At 39.4% G+C, this 16,929-nt stretch overlaps 1 protein-coding gene across 2 annotated transcripts in view; it reads left to right on the plus strand.

Annotated features, from left to right (window-relative positions):
• Positions 1–16,929, plus strand: part of edil3a (EGF-like repeats and discoidin I-like domains 3a) — a 163,799-nt gene that overhangs the window by 28,879 nt on the left and 117,991 nt on the right. The window contains exon 2 of one of the 2 annotated variants that reach the window (XM_083904122.1): positions 9,124–9,150. The exons of the other annotated variant lie outside the window; for it this stretch is intronic. Within the exon in view, the coding sequence (XP_083760248.1) occupies positions 9,124–9,150 (27 nt within the window). The remainder of the gene's footprint in view (positions 1–9,123; positions 9,151–16,929) is intronic. 2 annotated transcript variants of the gene reach the window in all.

Consider the following 16,929-nt stretch of genomic DNA (forward strand, 5'->3'; position numbering starts at 1 on the left):
TATTTATTACCTTCATGCCTCAAGTCATATAGTTCTATTTGTTATTCGCAGCCGTATAGAAACTAGATTTCCTCCCCGTATACTGAAGACTATTAAAGTCATGCTTGTGCTACCTCCAATTTTAACATTTAATAAACTAATATTAGGAAACATATAAGACTTGACTGTTTGATAGAGCAGCCCAAACGGTCCCTTAATACAGTGTTTTTCAACCAGTGTGTGCACACAAGTGTGCCGTGAGAGATCGTCAGGTGTGCCGTGGGAAATTATCCAATTTCACCTAATTGGTCTAAAAACATTTTTTGAAAACAAATTAATTAATTATCTACAAATAATATGGATATAAATATTCAAGACACTTTGATAAGAATGACTAAATTGTTAATATAGGCTACAGAGTATCATTTTTTAAACATTTCTGTGTGCCTCGTGATTTTTTCAATGAAAAAAATGTACATTGGCTCAAAAAAGGTTGAAAAACACTGCCTTAATATACTGTTCTGGTTGTGTGTGTGTGTGTGTGTGTGTTATTGTGTTGGAAAACACACACTGCAGTTGTGTTTATTTTAAGTGTTGTTCAGTCTGTGCTCGACACGTTTGTCCCACTGACGCCGAGGGAACATGAGGATTGATAGGTTATTAACGTACACAGAGATAGCGTTTACCACTCTGCACTCGATAAAACGGGCTTTGCCTCCATTTCATTTTCCACTTCCTCTTCCTCTTTGTGGCTAATTTCACAGTTAGCCAACCCACTCCATAGCACAATTATTTCATGCTAATAAGCGACGCGACGATGGAACAATCGCGTTTAAGGGTTTTTTAAGTGGGACGCTCGGCAGATATGTGCCGAGCATCTGCTCAAGGTGACGTGTGAAGTAGAATGCAAAGGCGTTAGACTGTATATTTATTGCCATATGTGCTGTAGTGCAGGTAAAAGGAAAGAAAGAAGCCGAGAATTTCTTGACTTTTTGTTTATTTTAATTATAAATGACAGCCTTTACCTTAAACTACCGTTTCATGTTGTCTGTTACAGCCCTCTCTGCAGCTGCCTGGTGAGTTGATAGCGGTAGTTAATGCCTCCCGTTTATGGCTGAAAACACATGGAACATTTTAAACTGTGACTTGAATCACAGTAATTAAATGCAGTCCTGTGGCAAATTAAACGGGTGCTTGCGATGATTTCTTGGATTCTGTCTCTTATTTATTTTATTTTTTTTTAAGCTACCGTATCATTAAAACAGCTCGTAGCGGCGTACGCGCGCTTCCACATGGTTGCAGGGAAAAGTGCAGCAGGAGAAACTCCCGGCCAAAGTTTTTTCCGCTGCTTGAGATTCATCGCCGGAGACACTTGACAGACACAAACGGGATTCGTCAGCCCCAGTGAGCGCTGTCTGAGCTGCCAGCATTAACAGTGACAGCAGACTGTCACTCCTAATGCTGCACCGCTAAATGGGAATACGATCCATTATCTGGATTGTTTTTGACTTGGTCATATGTCGAGTGGCCTTGAAGGTGAGAGTGACGCGCTTTACGAGGCCGTCGAATCACACGGTGTCACTCTGCAGCTCGTAATGAGAGGGGTTTTTAGTCGTTGTTGTTGTTGTTTTTTAAATGAAATAATAGCACTGCTTATTGATTCAAATTGTTAAGTGTGATTAAGGCCACATTATACTTCTCTGACTGCTTAATGCGTTATTTGACTGCGTAACCATGGAGACCCCTTTGAGCCTTCGTACTTCTGCGTCGTGGTGACGGATACGCGCTGCAATTTCCCGCCCGATCAGTAGGGGTCGATGCGCAAGGTTGTTGTGCTTTTGGCTACAGTGAGCAATGGCGTCCAAGAGAGAAAGACTGTTCTTGTTGTTGTTGCAGCAGCGGAATAACATTGAAACAGTGGCCGTTTCTCACTTTTCTGTGTCCCGAAACGCAGTTTTAAGATAATTTGAGGCGAGAAATTAGCCATTTAGAGTCCAAACATGTGCTGTGTGTGTTAAGATATGACGTATTTATAGTTTGGCAGTGACGTTGTCGGCGGTGATCAGCTCCGCAGAGCACTTTACGCAGGAGTATAAATTGGGCTTTAGTTGCGTTAGTTTAGTTTAATTCTTTTATCATCTTCTAAATGTACCTTTATGCCTCAGTCTGTCACTGCTGGTTAGATGAGGGCATTTAAGTGTTTGAATGTCAAGAAGGCCCTGGACAATTCTTATCCCTTATATGTCGCATGACTATCAGGGAAAAACAATGTTGCAAATAAGTCATTAGTAAGACGATGTTACCTTGAGAAAAGAAAACAGAAAATGTCAAACTTCGGTTTGAATTAAGTGTCTTCGTTGTCATTTTGTCATCAAAAACAACATCAAATCCATGATTAAACTCCCACCCTGTTGTAATGAGCTGTCATAATAGCTGCTTTTGCCATCATCGCGTTGACCTCTGGCTCCTGGACACATTGTTGATGATGATGATGATGATGATGTTGATGATGCATCAAACCCTGAATGATGTCAGGGTTAATGCTAATGCTAAAGGAAAGAAGCAAACAAAACAACCAATTCCAATTAACCTCATCCCACTCAGGCTGATCCACATGCATTTACCTCATCACATTAGACTAATGGACGGCTAATTCTTCACATTTTGACATATTGTATGTATGTAAAACCTCTGCAGTGTCAACTGTTCACACCTTACTGTGCATTATCTCTCTCTTCACTGGGCCTCCCACTGAATATTTATGTTATATTAGCAGGTAACTCAACAAAACTCTGGGCATCTTGACAACATTTTGTTGAGAGAACAGCAGACAGTGTGTTTGTGTTTTTGTTGTGTTCACCGTTTGAATTCACGTCGACGTCGTTCGCTGTGACACTGGAGCTTGTTTTTGAATCGGAGTAGGGTCGCGTTTTAATGATTGCCACACGAAAAGAAAAGAGAGAAACTGAAAGACAAACCACAGCAGACGCAGCACTTTAGTGTGAACGTTTAAAAGAAGATGGAGAACACAAGGTCTGTTTTTCTCTCAGTTTTTGTGTGTCTGTCAGTTTGTGCAACTGTGATCACATAATGCTAAAGCTATAAACTTCATCGATGGATGATTGAAATGTTGCTTTTCATTCAGCCTGTAAATCCCACTGTAAAGGACAGTATGGCAACAGTAAGGCCCCCGTCTCAATACCTCCCCTAACCCTACATTTTTACCCTAACCCTACACTTTGCACATTCACGTGTAAGGTGGAGCAAGGGGAAATGTGATTTTTGCTCTTATAATCAACCCTCAAAATGTAGTGAGCTCTGATGCAGCCTTAAAAAGAAGTGGAAGATGAAATTAACCCATGATGCTTAGCGAATTCAGCGAGCCGGCTGATATTTTTCAACAAAGATGGCGGCCACATCTACCGTTGTAATATATTTTCGCAAATAAGCACGTTACATTGTCCAACTGTGTCGGAATATGTTGGTTCGATATACATCCAAAGGACCGTTGAGCTTTGAACACTAATGTCAGAAAATAAGTGACGATTTATGAAAGCAGCTAGCTAACTAGCTCGCGAGCGGCTAACCGACGAGCGCCCCGAGAGAGCGCTCTCTCGAAGCACCCGGCAAACAGCCGCTAGCTAGCTCTGCTACATCTGGGTAGTTTTGTCAGTGTTTTGGATGTGTGTACCAGCGTTCACTTGAACACGAACACCCTGGACGTCAGATTTCAATCACATTCGTGATTTAGCGTTTACGAGGACGGAGAAAAACAAACAGCTGTTCCGCCGGCATTTTTCCTCAATGAAAATAGTAGCACGCTCCACCGGTAGAATTGTCAGCATGTGACGTAGGTTAGCACGTTCGTTACGTTCGCTATGCTAATTTGCATGTAGTGGTGTCCTAACACCACTTCCCTCAACGGGGGGAATTCACGGTTGAGGGCGCTCAAAACCAAGGGGAACTTTTAAGGGGGAGGTGTTGGGACGGAGCCTAAGTTTTCCTTTATCTCGTTAGCCAGTTTCGGCGTTTATCTTCCACGTTCCTCAGAACTGTCACGTGATGTCAGGTGGTCACGTCGCTCATCGTCCTGTCAGATTTGACGGTTGTTGTGTCGACGGGGAGAAACAAGGTTTTAGGTTCTCAAGCGTCACTCGTGTTATTCGTTGTTGTTGATTCTGAGGATTCTGATTGGCTCGCATGGCTTTATCCTTCTCCCTACACTGCCACCCATAGGTTTGGCGGTAGAGCTGCAACTAACGATGATTTTCGTAAATCGATTAATCTGTCGATTTTTTTCTCGATGAATCGTTTGGTCCATAAAATGTCAGAAAATGTATTAAAAAAATGTTGATCAGTGTTTGTCAAAGCTGGAAATTACGATATTCTCGAACCAAAATGATTCAGTTTTAATGATTTCTTTGTTTATGTGGTGCAAAGAAACCAAGAAAATATTCACATTTAAGAAGCTAAAACAATCAGAAATCTTGTTTTAATCATAAAAAAAAAGCTTCAAACCGATTATTGATGATCAAAATAGTTGGCGATTAATTTAGTAATCGATTAATAATCGATTCATCGATTAATCGTTTCAGCTCTAGTTGGCGGCGCTCGGCGGCGTATTTATGCGGCTTGATCAAATGACAACTTTTTTGTAAACGATGTTATTTCATGCACACAGAGCTCGGGAAATATCAGTTTCTCTAAATACGCTGCTATGTATAAACGTGGCCTGAGTTCAATCAGTCGACATAATGAATTTTCACAATATAATATGTGACTTGGTTTGCTAATTTTTACTGAAAGTTGATATCGTTTTTTTTTTTACTAAATTGAAATTGATATCAGAACGTTTGGCTGAAGACATCACTTCCTCATCACTGACTCTGCTGTGATCTGGATTCACGACGACTTGGTTTAAGGTTTTTAAGAGTATCATAAAAAACTCTTTTCTAACATGTCTAACATTCACACACACGCACACACACATCCATGTGCACCATATCTTCCCAGCACACATCAATCACACCCATTCACATGCTGTTGGCACAGCTGCCAGAAGCACTTTGAGGTTAAGTGTCTTCCGCACAGACACATCGCTGTGTGTGGAGAGACAGGATGAAATAAATTGAGCCCCCTACCTTCCAGTTAGAGGACAACTCCCACCACCACTGAGCCACAGCTACCCCACTATGTGTGTGTGTGTGTGTGTGTGTGTGTGTGTGTGTTGTACGTGTTCTAACTACACACTGTTCCCTCTATCTCTGCTCAACACCTTGAGGTCATATCAGGCCTGTGCTGGACAGGCAGCCTGGTTCCCATTTAGATTATGGATGGTTATTACTGTCTCTTGGCTGTCACTCAGGTTAAACCAATATGTCCCAGGATGGGGGCTTATCATGCAACAGAGGAGGAGGAGGAGGAGGAGGAGCAGGAGCCATTTAAATAAGTCATCTTCGCCTCCTTCCACGGTTTATTTTACTAATGTGTCAGCGCAGTCTCTGTGCATTCAAACGTCAAGTATTTGTTTTACAAATTGCCGTGTGATGTTATTTTACCTCAGTTATTGTGACACCTTCGCACAAGCGGTTTGTGCTATCGGAAAAATTCTGGCGGTTTCTGAAAGCTGAGAAGTTGCACGTCAAAGTCGACGTGTGGGTATTACGGTAATTTCACTCGTGCTGTTGCAGGAAGCAGGTGAATCAGCAGCCTCTTTGTTGAAAGACGCCTGTACATATAAGTTTCCATTTTTTGGCCTGTTTTTGGACAAAAACTAAAACTAATGTTATTTTAAATATGTTTTATACTGTTAACATTTCAAATTTAGCACACAAAATCTTCATTTTAAATGCAGTAAATTATAAATAACTGCCAAATATTGAAAGCTATTCTGGTAAAAATTACTCACAGGACATTTTCTGGTTCTTTTTATGGTTAAAATAAGCACAAAAAAAAAATGCATTCTGAGGCTGAGTTGTGATGAGGTGTATCATTTGAAATAACCATAATAACGTACACTTCCACCACCTATTTAACACATTCACTGCATTATATAAGCACAGCTGTTGCTTTGTTTTTTGCAGAATACTCGTGTTACTGAATTATTTAGAAGATAAACTGGAGTTGTTTGCTGTCGTGCGTCCTCATAGCTAAATTCTCTAAAGTAAACGGTCCCTGCCAGTTTCCCTCCTCATGGTGGCGCTGCTCAAATAAATGAGGAGATACCTGGATATGAGGTACCGCAGATTTTTTATTTTTCACTTGGTTTTTGATGCCTGAACTCAGCTGCAGAGTGTTCAGTGATGTAATCACACTCTCTTTCTCTCAGACTCAGAGCACTAAATCATGATTGTTTCCAGAGTTGTTATAGATGTGTTTATGACAGTCGCGCTCTGCTTTAGCTTTGATGGGGAACTTTTATGGAGAGGGAACTCTTTTTTTTTCAGATCTCTTACATTAGAGTTAGAGTTTTATGTACAGCTGCAGCGACGGTTTACGGCTTAACTGAAGAAATTAGAGAACACATGGTTTGATTACTATGTTCCTGGTATCTGAAGAAGAAGAGCCTTTAAAATATATGTGATAAAAACGATAAAATAGGTTATTTAGCCCTTAGTGTAACTATGCACGTCTGCTCCTTGACTACACTCTTAGAAATAAGGGTTCTAAACGGGTTCTTCTACAAGGGCTGAGGTTCTACCATGAACCATTTTCTTCTAAAAAACCCTTTCCCGAAGAAAAAGACGACACAGTATAGTATGTCTTTTTGTCCAATTTTGGACCAAATTTAAAAAAAAATTTAAATGGTTAAATCTTGCTTGAAATACAATAATATGCCGTGTTTGTCAAGTTTTGGACGACGTATGACGTTTTTGTCCAATTTTGGACAAAAAAATTCTCTAAATATATTGTCAATTTTGGGACGGCATAGTATAGTATGTCGTTTTTGTCCAAAAAAAAATTCCCAAATAAGTAATCAAATCTTGAGCGAAAAACCGTAGTATGCCCATTTTATCAAATTTTGGACCTAGTATGAAGTTTTTGTCAAATTTTGGACCAAATTTTTTTTTCCAAATAAATGGTCAAATCTTGCGCGAAATACCGTGGAATGCGGTTTCCGTCAAATTTTGGACGATATATGACGTTGAGTTTGATTACTGTTTTGATCCAGAGAACCCTTTTGATTTCTGCATCAAAGGCCTCCTACAACAACATCTGAAAGGTCTTTTTTTTTTTAGGTTTTTCTTAATTTGGGTCTTACAGGGTTAAAACCCCTTTCCTGAATAAAGGGTTTTAAAAGGGTTCTTGGTGAAACCTTCCAAAAGGGTTCAAGGTGGAACCTTTGAGAACAAGCCGAAGAACCTATTATAACCCAAATAATAGTCTTTGCTGTAATAAACACCACAGGTTATTTCTCCTGTTGAGATGATGATGAGATGATGAAATGGGAAATTGCATTGAGTAATTTTTTTACCTATATAGAAAATAAATAAATAATCTCCAGCTCAGTAACTTGAGCTCCTAACATGTGTATGCACTTGTCTATGTCATTATTCTATTATTCTAGCACTTGAGTAAACAAAAACAATAACTTATGTTCATGTTGCTCTCCCTTCTTCGCATGTGTGTTTATGTGTGGGTGGTGAAGACTTGTCAGCATCTGGAGGCATGTTGTTGTTGTTGTTGTTGTTGTTTTTCTTGATCCTTCGTCTTCCTCTGCTGTTTTCCTCTGTGTCATCGTGTGAATACGATAAGGAAAGACGTGCACACGTCTGTGTGTTTTGACCCCGATGGTAAAATAAGACGAGGGGGGGGAGTCAAATAAGTGAAGCGTGGAATGAGCTTGGTTCTGGGATTACACACTGGTAACACACTGTAACACTGTAACACACTGTAACACAAAGCAGAACTCGCTGCTGCCAAACAGATTAGAGGTCGGTGAAGTAAGTGCACGGCTTTGGTTTGAACAATTCCTTCAACAAGTCTTTATATACATGTAGTAGGTAAAAGGAACACAGCCCACACCCTCCCTAACAACATCAGATTATGTCTTAAAAATACCCCCAGAGAACCCTGCAGAGATTAATTGTATTTTTACATAAAAAAAATTAAAAAAAACACCATTGGGAACTCAGCCTGACAGAACACCCACATTTGGTTTGTGAAGAGGAGAAAAACCTACTCTCTGCATGTTTTCTTGAGCAAAGATTGGACCTCAGACTTAATTAGTTTTCTATGAATAAAATGAAATTAAAATGTTGGCATCTCTAACTGCCTCCCTCTCTTTCTGCCTCCGTGATCTGCGCGGCCTCAGTCCTCTTCGTATGCTTCTAGCTCATCAGTATTCAACGCTGTGGAGGATAAAAAACACACACACGACATCGAGTCATACTTTTAATTACCCGAGCGTGGTCAACTGTGGGCCGTACCATTAGCTGGTGATCAATAACATTCATGCATTCTGATTCCTGCTGAAAAAACATCTCATACACAATAAAAACGAGTGTTTTTTCATCATTACGTTCACTCGATCTCCTCCTGGTGTTTAGCTGCTGTCGCTGCGTCCAGATTCCAGGCGTTTTCTTTTTTTTTTTCTATTATTTGGGGAAGCAATCTACAAGTGATGATGGAGACGGAGCGCCGCGGTAATGATGCCAGACGAGCCAAATCACAGCCGCGGAGCTCAGACGGGGCTCAGGCACCGAGGACGTTTGCCACAGGGTTTTTAATCCTGCACTGGTTCAGAATGATGAACACATATTAGTCAGAGGCCACCGACCAGGACGCAGTACAGTAACCGTGTGTGTGTGTAAATGTGAGGTGTGGGCGCTGACACAGTGGCAGCTTTTGTTTCCTGCTGGGATTTATAGCAGCTATTCCTGTTGGCAGGGATTCTTTTCTTTTCTTTTCTTTTTTGTACTCGGCACAGGTAGCAGGTGTCTCTGGCTTTTTACTCTTACTGATAACGTGTAAAAACCCGACTGCACATATGGAAGCGTGCGTGTGCAATAAATAATGTAGTTGGACGAGCAGCGCTGCAAACAGCTGCTGCACTGAATGCTGCTACATTGTTGTGGTAAAACTAATATAAATATCTCTCTCTCCTCCTCCTCTACCTTTCTCTGATCTGTGTCTCGACGGCAGCAGATGGTGAGGAACCAACTTCAGCAGGTGGGAAATTGTTATGCTTGGTAACCCCCTCTTCAGTGTGTGTGTGTGTGTGTGTGTGTTAGTTTACCGATATTTCTTTTTTTACAAAATAACCCTCATTTGCATCGTGTTTTTCTTCATTATTACCTCCGCCAAGGAGGTTATGTTTGTTTGTTAGTTAGCAACATAACTCGAAAAGTCACAGAAGGATTTGGATGAAATTTTCAGGAAATGTTCGCAATGGGACCAGGAACAAGTGATTACATTTTGGGCGTGATCCGTAGACGCCATCCCTATTTTTATCGCTATTTTGTAGGCACTGAGCTGCCTTGACAGAGGTCTAGTCTTAAAGGGATACTTCACCGATTTGAATGTGGCTTTATTTTGCTAGAATAGCAGTAGTATATTTTTAGAAAATGTGCTTCCCTCCCTCAGTTTTTCCCTGACTTGTAAAAAAATCTGTTTTCCCTTATCCAAATGTGCCCTACTGAGAGTCAAATGACGCGTTTTGCATCACAGTAGGGCAAATTTTGAAAATGGAAAACAACTTTTTACAACTCAGTGAAAAACTGAGGGAGGGAAGCACATTTTCTAAAAAATACTACTGCTATTCTAGCAATACAAAGCCACATTAAAATCGGTGAAGTATCCCTTTAAGTCAACATAGCTGGCGTGATCTCACTTGGGTAAACTCTGGTGTCAAACTCAATAACAGTGTGGGGCTGAAATTAAAAACAGTGTCCAAGTCGAGGGTCAGAGGAACCAAAAGTTGAGAAAAAATGAAGTTCTGATTGTCAATTTCCATCTTTCTTGTCAGATTTCCTCTGCTGTATTTCAGTAGAACAGCACAAATAGACTCCTACGCAATCATTTGCTGCACTCGGTAAGTTTTTTACTGGATGTATAGAGCTCAAAGAGAGGAACTGAAACACAGCCGCAGCCACAGCATGTCAGCGGCACTGTTCTTCTTCGTCCTCTGACCAGCGCCAAACCCCAACGGGCGCGATAGATGATCATGCTATAATCTCGAACGGACGCGAGTTCGCGAGATCCAGCGATGTGTAGAAAGGAAACAGCTAAAACAACAACAGCTTCTTTCATTCTCCGATGTGGAAGAACTGTTGATCTGGTGTTATTAATGATTTTATGTTTCTCCACTTCAACAATCAGTCTCTCGTACATTATGACTCTCCGAGACGCTCTGATTAATTGACTGTTGACCTGGCAGCACCGGTCACGACGTAATGTTGATGTAATGTTGTGACAGGCTGTATGACCTGCGTATTGTGTTTTATTTTGAAAGGGGGGGCGGAAGTGTTTTACTTTGAGTCTGTGTCGGACTTCCTCTCGATCTGCTCAGAGCGATCTGCTCTGTTGAAATTTTGAAGACCGTGTCGTTGACGTGCGGCTGTAACCAGTGGAAATGTATATATTAATATTTATTTTATTGGCCAGGTAACATGATAAGTGTGCTAGAAAATCAGTGAACAATGGGGAGAAAAAAAGCAGGAATAACATCCCATCATTTATCTCTCGCGGGGCCGAATAGAATTGCATGGCGGGCCGGATGTGGCCCGCGCTCCTTGAGTTTGACACATAATATTTAAGGTTATTATAAATGTATTGTATTCCGATGTTGACCAGTATCCAACACTGACACTGGAAAAAAAAAAATTGAAAGAAAGAAAGAAAAATAAATAAATAAATGAATAATACAGCATGAATTCTGAGATTAGTGTGAATTCTGAGAGTAAAGAAAAAGTATGAATTCTGAGATTAGAATCCAATCTCTGAGATTAGAGTTCAAATTCTGAGAGTAAAGAAAATATGAATTCTGAGATTAGAATCTGAATTCTAAGATTAGAGTACGAATTCTGAGATAAAAAAAAAATCGGAATTCTGAGATTAGAGTCCATATTCTGAGATTAAAGAGCAGGTCTGATTTCTGAGATTACAGTCTGAATTCTGATATTAAAGAAAAAGTATGAATTCTGAGACTAGAATCTGAATTCTAAGATTAGAGTACGAATTCTGAGATTAAAGAAAAAAAATCGGAATTATGAAATTAGAGTCCATATTCTGAGATTAAAGAGCAAATCGGATTTCTGAGATTAAAGAAAAAAAAGAGAAAATTCTGACTTTAATCTCAGAATTCTGACTTTAATCTGAGAATTCTGACTTTAGACCAGAATGTGGCCCTAATCCTATTCCATACCAGTGTTGTGTAGTCAGTATCAGACACTGACTCTGGACACTGTATCAGATCTAGAGATAATAAAGTCACAGGCTGTAAAAAAATGCAGATAAAAATCAGCAGCAGTATTTTAGCTGAGTCATGTTGTGGGCTGTTTATTTCTTCATCTTCTTTATGGCAGAAGAATATTTTTGTTTCACACTTGGGGCGAATGATGCTTTCGAAACGGCTCGAAATGACTCAGCACAAACGTGTCGTTAACGGCTTCATAGTTTTAACGTCTCAAATGTGAAAGTGTAGTTTGTGATATCGCTGATAATCAGTTATTCTCTCATGTAGAGAGAACGCTGCTTTCATTCCTAAAGCCCTTTTCCCTCTCCTTATTATAACTGAGTCTAATCCCTGCATTGATTCACTGACCACGGCCGGTCAGCAGCACTTATGATTATATCATTTTCTGGTTCATTTCATATTCAGCTCTATTTTAACCTCGTCTGAGAAGAAACCTCTCCCTCCTCCTCCTCCTCCTTCTTCTTCTTCTTTTTTTTTGAAATTGTTTTCTGAACTTCACACTCAATTCAGCGAAATGATTGCTTTCGCTTGATGGCTTTTCATGGTGACATATCCTGCATACCTGAGTGTTTAGCATCATTTCCGGGGCTGCTTTTGAAAACGACTTCCAGCGCGAGCGTTGACACGAGAGGAGAGCGGCGTCGCGGCAATTTCTCAAATATCTAAAAAAAAAAAAACCTCCCCCCCGTCTTTCATGTAGAGCACAATCCTTAAAGGAATGTCATTAATGTCTGAATGTAAAGTGTGTGCACTTTGCTCTTGGTATAATGTACTGTATATAACAAGAGGGAAATTCCATATAGAAACTCATTTATAGTCTATAGCAGGGCTGTCAAACTCATGTTCACTGAGGGCCACATCAGCATAATGGTTACCCTAAAAGGGTCAGATGTAACTGTCATACAGGATAAATGTAACTAATCGTAACCAAATATAATGTAAAATAAAGGTAACATCTTGCTAAATAACTTTATGTATTTATTACTTACTCAATTTCACTCGTTGCATGATGCATATACTATGATATACTGCGATCTAGTGGCGAGATGCCGTCACATTGCGGGTAACGCAATAGATGGTGTGCTAAGAGTGTGCTAATCTGAAGATTCTAAAGAATAAAAAAGAGAAGTCGGCAATATTATATTTACATATATGTGGGATTTTTATTTTCCTTTACAAATAGAACACCCATTATTCATGTATTTATTTATATGTATTTATTTATTTATCACGGAAAAAAAAAAATTGAAAGAAAGAAAAATAAATTCTGAGATTAGAGTGTGAATTCTGAGATGAAAGAAAAAGTCGGAATTCTGAGATTAGAATCCAAATTCTAAAAGTAAAGAAAAAGTATGGATTCTGCGATTAGAATCTGAATTGCATTGCATGCATTGTGGGAAATGTAGTTTATGGTCAACGCACACCTTAAAGCAGCACAGACCTATTTTAGCGCAGATTTTTAAGACCAATTTATGACTCGCGGGCCACACAAAATGACGTGGCGGGCCACATCTGGCCCCTGGGCCTTGAGTTTGACACATGTGGTCTATAGTATTGTGTGAAAATATAGTAAGTATTGAGAATTATGAAAAAAAAAAAAACAAAGCCTAATCTTATTGGAGTTTTATTACAAAAGCGAGTCCACAGAGGACAACGACAAACAAGAAGCTGGTTTATCTTCATCACCGTCGTAATTAAAATGTCACTTCACATCTTGGGGGGAAAAACGGCAACTGAATACAAACCTGGTTCATAAAGTGCAGCCTCAGCATCTAATGAAAGTGAATATGAATATGTGCAGGATTATGATTTGTGTTCAAATCTTTTCAAACAAGAAATATTTATTTATTTAGATTTAAAGAAAAAAAAAAGACACTGCAGAGCTCCATAAATGACATGAGGAGAAAATAAACTGTTTCGTGGCCACAAAATATTAATTTGTGCTCATGAAATAGTAATTTATGGGTTTTTTTTCCCCTCATGTCACGTCTTAACACAGTTTCTTAAAGGCACAGTTTAATCTTAGTCTCTAAAAGGGGAAAAAATACTTGTTTGCATTCACACAATGTGACTAAAAGAGCGTAAAATCAACCAAATGGTTTGATTTAACACACGAATAAACAAACAAGTAACAAGTGAAAAGTCTACATTCTAAGTAAATGAAGTATATTTTGCAATTACCATATCTTTAACGTTCTCACATTCAGTCGTGACTGAAATCAATCTCAGAGTAAACACATGCATGAATAATTCCTGCCTCTGTAAATGACCTGAATTAAGTGCGACTCGTGACCGTTGACCTGGAACTGGACTGAGAGAGAAAAGTAGGACAGAGTGATGTGTGAGGACAAATCACTGGTGACAGGTTTAGCATCTCAGCTGCTGCTTCACAGTCTGCGTACAGTATCTTTAATGTCTGTACTTACATTCTTTGTCTCGGCCGTTAGTCTGGAATCATCCATCACTGCGTTTGTCCAGAGTTTCTCCAGCTCTCTTCTGTTTGTAAATCTCTGTTTATGCTCACGGTGGGAATTTATTCTATCTCTGTGTTGTTTGAACGTTTGCCAACTAATGGTAGGTTTGAGATTTACAGACAGGATGTATAGACGGTGTACTAAGAGTGTAAAGTCTAAGATTAGATTAGACTAAGAGTCTAATCTAAAGAATCTAAAGAAGAAAAAAGAGAAGTTGGCAATATTATATTTACATATATGTGGGATTTTCCTTTACGTCTAGAACAAATAGAACACCCATGATTTATGTATTTATTTATATGTTTTTATTTATTTATTTATCAGGTAAAAAAAAAATTGAAAGAAAGAAAAATGAATAAAACAGCATGAATTCTGAGATTAGAGCGTGAATTCTGAGATTAAAGAAAAAGTCAAAATTCTGAGATTAGAGTCCGAATTCTGAGAGTAAAGGAAAAGTATCGATTCTGCGATTAGAATCTGAATTATAAGATTAGAGTACGAATTCTGAGATTAAAGAGCAAGTCTGATTTCTGAGATTACAGTCTGAATTCTGAAATTAGTCAAAAAATCTGAGATTAGAGTCCGAATTCTGAGATTAAAGAAAAATCTCAGAATTCTGACTTTAATCCCAGAATGTGGCCCTCATCCTCTTCCACACCAGTGCTGACCAGTGTTGTGTAGTCTTTAGTTCTATAGTACAGTGTAATAAATGTGTGTCTGTCACATGAAGGTCCATGAAGAGAGAATAATGTTTCCCTCTTTAATAAGCAGCAGTCATCACAGACTGTCACTTGCTCAGCACTCTTGGGATTTTGAGCACCAGCAGATAAAAGCATTAGTTACGTAAGACGGTTCCGTAAGTAGAATAATAATTTATCTATATTCAGTCTCTGTGTGTAAAAAAAACACTTTGTGGGGAAAGAAAGTGCAGTAGTCATTTTTTCACTTTCTTTCTGTAAATGCTCTGATATATAATCTTTGTAAATTCCAGTATTGAGCGATGCCAACATGTGTTTATGTCACATATCACGTGTCTGTGTCTGTTTTCCAGTGCACGAAATAGTAAATAAACACCTGAAAGTTACTTTCGTGTCTGCTCGGAACATCGTAAAAGCAGCTGTGGCTTTGTCACAGTCTGTCTGTGTCGGTGTAAAATGTTTTTCACAGGCCGGGGAAGTATTTTTATTCCGCGGAGCGTTCGGCCCAACAACAACACTTCATCACATTCACACCAACCCTTCATTGCTAAAGCAGCTGTTGTTGTTTTTACACTGGAATGCAGGATTTTTGGGTTCTTTCAAGCTGCTCCACGAGGGGAAGGTTGTTATTGACAGAGTTAACAAAAACCAAGGGTGTGATAATTGGGAAAAAAAATATAGGATGCTGTATCTGAGCAGAACAATGTTCACTCACTTCTGTCTGATTACATGCAGAATCATCCTTTTACATCCTGGCAGATGCAGCTTTGACATTTGCAACCTCCACTTACGACTTTCACTGGATTCTCCTGGCGTGATTTTCCAGCCTGACCTCTCCCTTTTGTTATTTCTTTGACGTACCCCCCCAAAGCCACTTTGTTTCCGCGCGATTCCTTCTACTTTAACTCTAAGTGCATTTGTCTGACATTTCCAAACGTGGCTGGGGCTGAAATGGCAGCAGCGTGGAAGGGCACAGGAGGATAGGAGGCCAAGGACGATGCACTGAAAGCACGGCTCTCCCACCGAGAACACTGATGTTATATATCGGCGCTGCGGCGCCAGCTTCCATCAGTGGAGGTGAACGATGGGTGCAGCGACCCGTGATCCAGTGAAGCCGTCACAGAAGAAGCCGGCGGATGGAAATAGATTTGACACAATTAGGACGACGTGTGGTCAGGTGCACGTTCAGACACGAGGAGGGTGAATGGAAAATGTGTCTTTACTCAAAAGTCTGAATTCTGAGATTAGAGTCTGATTTCTTAGATTAGAGTCCGAATTCTGAGATTAAAAAAGTCTGAATTCTGAGATTAGAGTCCGAATTCTGAGATTAAAGAAAAGGTCTGAATTCTGAGATTAGAGTCTGATTTCTTAGATTGGAGTCCGAAATCTGAGATTAATGAAAAAGTCTGAATTCTGAGATTAAAGAAAAAGCCTTTACTTAAGCAGGAGTTTTTGTTTTATAGGTTCATTATTGCCAGTGAAGCTGTGACGTCATTAAAAGTACTAAAGATTATTTTCGTAATGGTTTGGTCCATAAAATGTCAGAAAATAGAAGAAAATGTAGATCAGTGTTTGTCAAACCTGGAAATGACGATGTCCTCGAATGTCTTGTTTTTGTCCAACAACCAAAAAGATTCAGTTTTAATGATTTCTTTGTTATGTGGAGCAAAGAAACAAAGAAAATGTTCACATTTAAAGGTGCATTATGTAATAAATCTAAATCAACTGGCCATAAAATCCTCCTAATATGTCACAGAGACTCAGGAATAATGTTCATATAACAAACTGAACTCACCAACAACAACAGTACAGACAAAATATTTGCATTAAAAAATATATTTTGCAGACTGCAAATCATGTTTATGTTTTGAAATCATGTTTTGGCATGTGGCGCCACCTACCGCCGTCTACCGATCATTGCAGTCAGTAGAGTCTCAGCTGCCGAGCAACCACGGGTTGCCAGTTACGTCAGAAAATTAAACCTAAAAGACCTCTGTGTTTTGAATTTGAGTGTAGTAACCTACTTGGCCACATTTTTACATATGGCACCTTTAAGAAGCTGAAACAATCAAAAATACTGTTTAAATCATGAAAAAAGCTTCAAACCTATTAATCGATTATCAAATAGTTGTAGTTCGCTCACTTACGTAGGGTTCAAATTGCCAAAATGGACGGCAAAATTAAAAATGGCCGACTTCCTGTTGACTTGAGGCCATGGTTACGGTTGACTTTTTTGTTCGTCTTGGTCGATAACATCTTCCCACCAAGTTTCGGGAAATTTGGGGGAACTCAATTTCAACTTAGCTATAGAGCCCTTGAGCAACGCAAAGATACAGGAACTATGCCAATATAATAATAATAA

This window comes from Microchirus variegatus (assembly GCF_963457635.1).
Source record: "Microchirus variegatus genome assembly, chromosome: 17".
Classification (NCBI taxonomy): domain Eukaryota; kingdom Metazoa; phylum Chordata; class Actinopteri; order Pleuronectiformes; family Soleidae; genus Microchirus; species Microchirus variegatus.